Source organism: Stegastes partitus, unplaced genomic scaffold (assembly GCF_000690725.1).
Source record: "Stegastes partitus isolate 25-593 unplaced genomic scaffold, Stegastes_partitus-1.0.2 Scaffold1523, whole genome shotgun sequence".
NCBI classification, from domain to species: Eukaryota; Metazoa; Chordata; class Actinopteri; family Pomacentridae; genus Stegastes; species Stegastes partitus.
This window is the reverse complement of record NW_007579254.1, coordinates 39,887-49,737: the sequence shown is the minus strand read 5'-3', so window position 1 is coordinate 49,737 and position 9,851 is coordinate 39,887. Positions and strand designations below refer to the sequence as shown.

Here is a 9,851-nt window from a genome sequence, read left to right as displayed (position 1 = left end):
ATGGAAAAAGTCCATTAAAGTGATCAATCTGGACCCTCCTCTGTGGACTTGAAGGACCTGGACCTCTGGAACATTCACAGTCTGAAGGTAGAACTCTGGTCAGTAGATGAAGGTGCTGCAGAACCAGAACCAGATGTTCTGAGGAGGTTCTGGTTTAGATTTGGTTCATTTAAGAAGCTTTTATCAGTAATTTACCAAAACAAGGAAAAAATCAGTAAAACTCTTCAATCTGAACAAAGATTCAGCTGAAAACTGACGCTGACTAATTAACAGTAATTATTCTGCACTAGTTTAGAAAATTAAGTTGTTCCAACTCGTATGTACACGTTATTTAAAATAAACTTTTAAGCGTTGGACACCTAATTAAAAGTAATTTGATGAGGTCTTATTGAGACGAGGCTGTTCTGGTGCTGAACAGGTTCAGGATGAGTTCCAGGTGGGTTAGGGTTACCCTAACCCTAACCCTAAGAACAATCAGATCTCCATGAAGTTACATCAACTTGAATTTAGCTTTGAATCAACTGAAGCAGAAATTAGTTTAAATTCGACAAAATATTAAGTTGATGCAACATTTTTACGTAAATGGTTTAAACTTAAAAGGTTTATTTATCTTATTTATGCCGTTTTTAACTAAGCTGATATTTTTATCCTTCAGCTTTTAATTCATCGCTGGTTATCGGTGCCTTGAACCATTTTTTACAGTGCAGAGGAGACATCAGCTTGTTTGTGATGAACACACAGTCTCAGGTGTGTCGGCGCTCCGCAGGTGAACAACAGGTAGACGTTTGGCAGCAGCGGTTCAAACTGGAACATGTTTATCAGATGGATCGGTGACGCTGGGGAGCTTCTTCTGTTGGAAAAGAGTTTCTGAGCAGCTCTGGGCTTCCTGCAGCGTCTCCGGGACGACCTCCTCGCCTGAACCAGGGCAGATCAGAGCTTCATTCAGGGTCCGATTCTTATCAGCAGGAGCCAGAAATTCAGGTTCTGAAAAGCTCTTTTGTTGGCTGTCCTGACACAGTTTGGTTTTCCTGGTTTGGGAGCCAAAAGATGTTCTGGTTCTTCACCAGCACACCCTGAAACCAGAGTCTGGACCTTGGCTTGGGGTTCGTTTGTCGGGTTTTCACTCTGTGGGGCTGAAACATTCCTGAGTGCAGGTGATGAACGGTCACCGACCTGTGGAAGTGTCGCCTGTAAACAAACCCGCCCGTCTGGATTCCTGCTTCCCGGAGGACGTCCCGGTTTTACGAGCGTGTCGTCGGCGCTTTAAAGCTGTGGGCACGCTGAGCTGTGATTGGCCGGGCTGTGGGCCAGGTGGGCGGCAGGTGTGGCGGTGCATGGGTGGGACCGGAGGACGAGCAGATTACGGTGGGCTGTAAAAACCCTGCAGTCCCTCCACACCTTCCTCCGGCCGCCACAGAGTCTGTTACAGGTGAGAAAAACCTCCATAAATACGACGTGTTTCAGCAGCTTGAGGGTCTGAAGCTACAGGCGTCGTTTTGTCTGATTATTTTGTGCAATTTGTGCCTGAATGTGTGTTTGTGCTTCAAATCATTCACAGTTTGATGTGTTCTGTGTGTTTCTGTTCACGTTTTTAGATAAAAACCCTCCAAAGCATGGACCCTGAGTACTTCACCTCTTATGTAAGTACCTGGAGACCTCTGACCTGCCGTCACAGATAGCGTTTATCTGAGTGTCTGTAAACCGTCTGATGTCAAAGCAGCTGCTCAGGATTCATCGTTTATGTTTCCAGTATCGTTTAAAATGTCAAAAAAAGCCAACTCAGTTAAAGCTAGACGCTCAGACTGTGCTTTGAAATGTGATGTTTGGACTCAACGTTAAAAAAAAATCTGATTCATGAAATTATGTTCAAGCAGCGAGTTGGAAAAATGAGCCTTTTGTCAGCAATCAGAGCTGAATGACTCAAAAATGATCAATAAAAGTTCGTCCCAGTAGGATTTCTGTCATTCAGAGCTGCTTTACAGGTCGATTTAAAAAAAAAAGAGAAAGATGTAATCAAAATTCAATGAATCAGAAACAATGCAGGCAGATCTGTAGAATACTCAGACCTGATTAAACAGTGATGAGGTGAACAGCATGATCAAATACTGAGGAAATAAAGTAAATCAGAGCACAGACACTGTTAAATGAGAAAAACACACAAAGTTCTCCTAATTATAAGTTACTGGGTTCAAATTCAAGTGAAGAAGTTGTCAAGCCTTTTTTTTAAAGTTCCAACTTAAATTGAAATTAAGTTTTAAATCAAATATAAATAAATAAATAAATGAGTACAAATTAAATCAACACAGAAATCTGATTTTAAATGACATCAAACACATGATGTGAAAATAAAGTTTACAAGTTAAAAAGCGGCTTTAAATCACTACATGGCGTCTAAAAAATAATGTTTAGACTCAACAGAATACATTATTTGCATCAATCTGTTGGAGTTCAGACGACTTCTGATGAAATTATGTTCAACCAACAAACTGCTGAATGAACTGAAATCAAAGGAACGTTTAATTATTTAATGATCTGCAGCATAAACAGGTTTTTAAGTTGATCAGTGATAACAACAAGTTGTTCCAAGTCGTATTTTCAAGTTATTAAATCTTGTTTTTTAAGTGTTCTGTAGTTAATGACTATGATTGTGAGTTTTGGAGTTGGAAAAAAAAAAAAAAAAGAAGTTTCTTCAGTGTTATCCTTTAGTCCGGAGCTAAATCTAGTTTCTAACCAACCTCCTCCACTTGAATTTGGCTTTAAATCAGTGGCACCTGAGTGTAAATGACATAAACCATGAAGCAGCATCAGTGGATCTGAATCTGTGTCCTGCAGCCAAACGTCTCATTAGGACCCACTGAGGTCCTTTGAACAGCTCTGCTGCACCCGGAGCTACAAGATGTTTGAGATGCTTTGGATTCTGGCTGCCTGCTATCGCCGCTCATCTCTCCATTCATTCAGCCACATTCCAGCTGCTTCCTGTCTCTCTTCACGTCTTCATCAACACAAACAGGATCTCCTCCATCCCGTCAGTCACTGCTCTCGTCTCTCTCTGACAGGACATGTGTTGGGGAACCCTGGGCACCGTCCGGCCCTTCCCCGGCTTCCACGCCGACCGGGACGCGCTGGAGATCCAGGCGGCGCTGGAGAGCAAAAGTACATCTGCTGCTGCTGCATTCCTGCTTTCATCTCTTGTGTGTGTTCAGCGTTTCCATGTTTAAACACCTCCGACGTGTCGCCCAGACGCAGGGACTCTGGTGAGGATCCTGACCAACCGGAGCAACGCCCAGCGGCAGGAGGTCGCTCAGGCCTACGAAGGACAAACCCGCAAGGTAAAGAAACACCAAAGAGTGAAAAGAAAGAGCTCCAGGGTGGAACTTTCAGGTGGAGACCCTGGGCTGAGCTCATCAGTCATCAGAACAGGGACAACATCCGTCCGTCTGGGAGTGTTTGCTGATAGAGTACTGACATGTGGACACACCTCTGTTTGGAGAAGGTTGAGCTGCTCTCTGTGGTCGGACAGCGAGGATCTTTATCCACCATAACATCTGGTCTTAAAGGGAACGTCAGCAGAAGAACATGCACTGTAAAAAAACCACAACGACAAAAACAGGCTGTAGTGTTACAGATGAAACGCACAAAAAAATCTAATTAAGACACTGAATAATAAAGTTTTTATTATTATTGTATTTATAGTTTTATAGTAAAGTTTTAATCTAAACTAATTTAAAAACCTGTAACTTTGATGCCCATATAATTATAATTTAACTTTTTTTGGAAAGAATTCAGATTATTTTCTATTTTACATAAAACAATGTCAAAATTCTCAAATTATTTTTTTTTTCACGTTTGTTCTCCATCTTTGAGTTACACAAAAGAATCAGACTTTCAAATAAAATTTCTAATATTAATAACATTTAAAACTCCTAACTTTGCAGAACCAGAACATTTTAATATTTAGGATAAAAGCTGTTATTTTATAGGCTTTATTCTTTTTTTTTTAAATATTCAGAAATAGTTTTAAAATTATAATGCAAAATATCATTAAAAAACTCTATGAACAAATATAGAATTTATGTTTTTTTTCACAGATTTCTTGTGCACTTAATTTTAAAATAATCTGTAGTTTTATAAATGTTTATATTTGTTCAAATAGTTTATATTATTAAAGAATAAAGAATTGGACATGAAGCACCTGTAACTGAACGACCATAACTTCCTTTTTTGTTTTTTAATACAAAAAAAGTTTATTTTTATATATAAAGACACAAATTTATAATAATTTCACCAATATTTTCTTTTAATATAATAAAAATTATAGATATAGTCCAGTATGAAACTGTTTTGGAAATATGATCCTAAAATTACCAGAAAAATAAACGTTGGTTCTTTAATTTTACACACATTCGTTTGTTGAATGCTTAATAAGTTGAATAATTATCTCTCAGCATTGAGTGTTTAACAATAAATCTGTTTATGTGTGTTATTTAACGATTCGTTATTATTCACAAAAAGCCAAATAAATGATCTCATGATGGGAAAATGTGTTTATGGAAAATTACTGCGTTTTCTGTTATTTTATAGTTTGGGTTTTATTATTTTAGGGTTTTTAAAAAAAAATAAAATTTCCCCTCAGTTTAAACTGGAAGTCATTAAAGACAACCAGAGACAAATAATAATAATAATAATAATAATAAACTTTATTTATAGAGCCTTACCTTACAAAGTGCTTCCCAATGAAATAACTTTAAATTGAAATAAAATAAGCACACAGAAAAACAGAAAGCACACAAAACAGAAGAAGCTATAAAACTTAAAACTTAAACAAAATCAGGAGAAGCTCTCTGATAAAAATGTGTTTTAAGGAGCGACATAAGGAGACACAGAACCAGCCGGCCTGATGTCCTCGGGCAGCTCATTCAAACTCTGGACCATCTCTCTGTGCTTTCCAGGATCTTGCAGCTGCTCTGAAGAAGGCTTTATCTGGAGACGTGGAGGTCCTGCTGCTGGAGCTGCTGATGCCTCCGGTCCAGTACGAGGCGTACCGGCTGCAGCAGGCCATGGCTGTGAGTTCTCACACGTCTCATTACGGCCGCCTGTCGTGTCCACGGCGGTTCTGCTCATGTTCATGTTTGCGTGCAGGGTTTAGGGACGGACGAGGAAACCCTGATGGAGGTTCTGTGCACCAGGTCTGGACCTCGGCTTCAAGAAATCCGAGCCGTGTACAAACAGAGTGAGTCCAGATGTTCTCCGACGGCAGAAAGCAGATGAAGGAGGACGTCTGAGCTCAGATGTTTGCTTTGTGTTTGGCTTTCAGTGTACAAGAAGGAGCTGGAGAAGGAGCTGAAGGGAGAAACCAGCGGAGACTTCGCTAAGCTGGTTCTGGCTCTGTTAAACGTCAGTTCACCATTCAAACCATCACAGCTGAGACCTCTGAAATATAACGAAGTGAAGCTCTGAGAGCTCATCTGTGTGTTTTTAACTTGTGTCCCAACAGAAGAGTGAAGCTGCTGGCAGCGTTCAGAGAGATGTGGAGGTATTGTTCTCCATCATGCCTTTATTCATACATGTTGTACAGGAGGAGCATCTCTCTGCGCCGTGTCTTCATATTATCAGTGTTTACATCGAATACAAACTAGGATTAACAGAATAGAAATACTTTATTTATCCCTAAGGGGAAGTCTGGTTGTTACAGCACAGAGATAAAGTTCCCACCAACTTAAATACAGACAAATAAACAACAAGAAATATCAAACACAACATGTGCAGTAAGTGTGAGTGTCATCTGGTCAACAGATCTGCTCCATTCTTCTCTATTAGTGAGAAAATGTGCAGAAAAATAGCTCAAAACAAGCATTTTGTTCCAATTATTTACCTTCTCGCATGAAAAATCTGCAGAATAGCAGCAATAAACCTGCAAGTCTCTCCTTTATTAATGAGTCTGTGACGTTTAAATGCTCTCACTGCCTCCATCCATCCAGACTCTGTCTGCGTCTCTAAACGGGAAAAAAGCCGAAGCAGCACCGTGGATCGAAGTCCTGACCTCCAGAGACTCAGACCACCTCAACAAAGGTCAGTGTGTTCTCTCAGGTCTTCACACTTTTAAACATCAGCGCCTGTAACTCTCACCGTTGTGCTGCTGACAGTGCTGACGGGTCTGGAGCTGACCAGCGGACAGACGGTGAACCTGACGGTGGAGAAACGTTTCTCTGGAGACTTCCGGCTGGGTCTGAGCGTTTTAGGTGAAGACAGTTTGAGTGTTCAGCGATCGCTGCAGGAGCTGAGTGGCCTCTAAAGCTTAATGCTGTCTGTGTTTGTCAGTTCAGTGCATCCAGAACGCTGACGTCTACCTCGCCAGGAGGCTGGCCACCATGAAGGTAGGAGGACGCCGGACGACGCTACAGCCGTCCTCAGATCTGTTCATCCGCTTCCATTAAAGAAAAGGCAAAATAGTCACTGAAATAACTAGAAACTGAAAAGAGTATAATAAATATTTGCTAAATTATAATGTAGTGGAATAAGACGTTGCTTTGAATTGTGGTTGAAAAGAATAATTTAAACAAAACAAACTGTGGTGGACCAATGAGAGGCCTTTGCTGATGAGCAGTGGACCAATCAGAGCTCTTTGCTGATGAGCAGTGGTCCAGAACACCTGTCAACAGGTGCAGAAGTCTGACTGAGAGCTACAGAAACACCTGATGGCAGTGATTGGCTCAGAGGGTTGTTCAGGTACATGTTAGTCCACCAGGTCCATCAGGCTGGTTTGATTGTTGTTTTTATATTTCTGTTGAACCACAGTTCAGAAGCAGCGTCATGATGTTCATTAAGTTTTTATTAATTAATACTTTTGTCAGTTTCAGCTGATTCCAGTGACTGACGCTGTGTTTTCCTCCTTTAACGGGAGGCTGTGAACACATCTGAGGACATATTTTAATGAGGTCTTTGCAGGAACTAAATGAGGAACCAACGGATGTTCCTCAAAATATTATAAATTAATATGAACAAAGGGAGAACTTCTAACTGGAAGTTTAATATTAATGACTACAGAACACAAACCTGAACCTCAGCAGCAGCACGCAACGACAGTCAGGAGTTCAAACCGGCGTCTAAACGTTTCACCTGAAGCGTAACCGAACACTGTAAAGCTAAACCTGTCATTTTATAGAATATATGCAGCTCTACGGGTCTAAAATAACCCAGAACTGGGACAAAAACATCAACTTTTTAGAGACAATATAAATATTTCCTTTGATAAAAACGATAAAATCAAGCGTGAAACGGAATCAGAAAGAGAAACATCTTCTAATTACAGAAGTTTTTTCTATAGGAGTCAGTTTTTTATATCTACTAATCTACATGTATGTTTATATGTGTGTGATTTAGGCTGATGTGCTTCAGGGAGTCAAAATCTGCATTTAACTCACATTATCTTATTTATTTTGCCCTTTTTTCTCACGTTTACGCCCACGTTTCTGTGTCCCGTCTTTTAACATAAAGCAGATAACCTGTAATTAAATGTCATTTAGGAAGCAAACGTCCTCTTTTTAATCTAGAAGCAGCAATAAAATTAAAGGTCGACATCAACAACAGTTTATAAAGTAGGTTGTTGTTGTTTTTGTGTTCGACAGATCTCGTACTTTCACAGCTGAAATGTTTGAAAAACTTTAAATCGTCCTCGTATCTGTTAAAATGAGTGAATCGATCATCGAACTTTAGACCAGGTCGTCTTTGGTAAACCGCCACGGACGGAAAAAGTCCAGAAACTCACCTGGAAATACTCCATTACAAGTAAAAGTCCATCATTCGTATGTGTTCAAAGTATGAGCAGCAAAATAATCCTGAAGCAGCAAAAATCAAAGTCAAGCTGGTGAAATGCTGCAGATTCATAATGTACAGGTTATTATTATTATTATTATTATTATTATTATTATTATTGTTATTATCATCATCATCATTTTGGCATTGAGGTTTATTTAAATGTTATTCTGCAGTTTGAGCTGGTTTAGGTGGAAAAAGCTTTTAAATTCATTGTGAAACAGTCTGAACTACAGTCATCCATCTGTTTTTACACCATCATGTGTTTTGTGTAGTTCAGCTGTCAGATGCTCTTCCAGTAAAGTCCAGGCTGTAGAACCCACCTGGAGGAGGATCACAGGAGCGCTAGTGTTAGCTTAGCACCGACGCCCTGGTGGATTCAGTACCGGACCACAGAATTCAAATGTCAGCATTAAGCACCAATGTTAAAGCAGGAGACTCGTTCTCTTCACTAAATATTGAAGGCAGACAACATGTCAGTTAAACTAGTCACATCCTGCAGAGCTTTATTCTGTCTTTAGTGTCTGTTTTTGTTCAGTTACAGAAAAGTTCAGTCGAGAAACGTGAAGAGACGCTGACGTGGGACACAGAACACATAGAATCATATCACTTTAAACAGACGCCGTTTTATTTAATCCACACAAACAAACAGAAACATTGATGAACATTATTAATCTGAAGCTAATAAAACACTTGTGGCAGTGTAGCGCAGTGAACGGTGCCATCATTCACATGAAGCAGCAGAAAACACAAGTGGCTTCAGCAAAGCCTCCACTGGACCTCGTTAGCGCAGCAGAGCGCCGTTTATGACGACAGACAGCGAAGCCAAGATCTGCTGTGGCTATTTATTCATCATCCACGACACCAATTTCTGTTTCATCCTGATAGAAATAAACGACTTTCAGACGCTGGCTCGAGCCACATGTCTGCTGCATCGAGTGTCAAACTACGTCAGAGAAGCTTTAGCGCATGTTTAACATCAAACTGAGAGCTTTTCACGTGCTGGTGTTTTGCAGTCGTCCTTGGTCCACGGCATCATGGTTTCTCACTGCGAGGAGGATCTGCTGTGCATCCGAGCCGCCTTCGTTAAGCTCACAGGAGCTTCTCTGTACTCCAGCCTGCAGGTCGGTGTCGCATGTAGCGCTGCATCAGATGCTGCTTTACATATCGCACACAGGCATCGTGGGACTGACGTTTTCTTCTCTTCCAACAGAAACAGTTCAAAGGAGATCATCTGCAGGCTCTGCTGGCCATCTGTCGGTCCGAAGACTGAAGTCCTGCTCGTTTGTGTCTAAACAGTCTGTCTGAATGCAAAAATAAACCTCCTGACAACCTGCTGCTTTTCATACTTTATGAATAGATCGTTTAATGTGCAACCTTATACAAACATGTGCGACTGAATCAAACCAAACAAGCTGTGTTGAATATTTTATGAGTGCGGTTCATATAAAAAGGCAGTTTGTTTTTATTGCTTTCGGTACATGCTGCGCTATTTCCTCCTCCTCCTCCGTTCTTCTACATTCACAGCAGGAAGGGAACACCGGCATTATTTCACCTTCACGGTTTAGCATTTTTGTGATAGTTTTGCATTTAATGTAAAGATCTGAGTAAATATTGTGTTCCCATTTTAAATGTTCCAGTTCACGAGCATCATGTCTTTCACTACATTTACAATCTCACAACCGGGTTCACCTCAAATCTCTCTCAGTCCTTCGTCCTTCCATCCACATGCATCTGCATTCAGTCAACTCAAGCTTCACCGACACCAAGAAAGAAGAAGAACAAGAGTTTTTTTAGTCCTTTCAGTGAGTGTCGGTTCTCACTGGCAGAGCAGGTGGAACAACAACGGCGCCACAGACAACAGAACCGAGGCCTTGACCCCCGAGACGCCGCCTCTTGTGGTAGTAGACGGAGGTCTAGTGGTTGGCTTGGTTACTGTGGTTGTTGTGGTTACATTGTCAGTTGAATTGCTTGGTGGGTCGACGGTTATAGGTGTGATTGTAGGGATGTCGGTGGTTGGTTTGGCTGTTGTGCTGTCG

The 9,851-nt window shown here is 40.8% G+C and overlaps 1 protein-coding gene across 2 annotated transcripts; it reads left to right on the top strand.

Moving 5' to 3' along the window:
* The first annotated feature begins 1,387 nt into the window (after window positions 1-1,387).
* anxa14 (annexin A14) lies at window positions 1,388-9,148 on the top strand. Of its 2 annotated transcripts, XM_008300301.1 has the most exons (13): window positions 1,388-1,429; window positions 1,596-1,640; window positions 3,057-3,153; window positions 3,241-3,329; window positions 4,950-5,063; window positions 5,140-5,230; window positions 5,315-5,394; window positions 5,495-5,533; window positions 5,979-6,069; window positions 6,144-6,239; window positions 6,319-6,374; window positions 8,829-8,936; window positions 9,026-9,148. In XM_008300301.1, the coding sequence occupies exons 2-13, from the start codon at window positions 1,614-1,616 to the stop codon at window positions 9,083-9,085; spliced, it is 948 nt and encodes a 315-aa protein (XP_008298523.1). In that variant the 5' UTR covers window positions 1,388-1,429; window positions 1,596-1,613; the 3' UTR covers window positions 9,086-9,148. The 2 variants fall into 2 exon arrangements, with proteins under 2 accessions (XP_008298523.1, XP_008298522.1); XM_008300300.1 differs by having other exon boundaries at window positions 8,829-9,148.
* The last annotated feature ends 703 nt before the right edge of the window (window positions 9,149-9,851 follow it).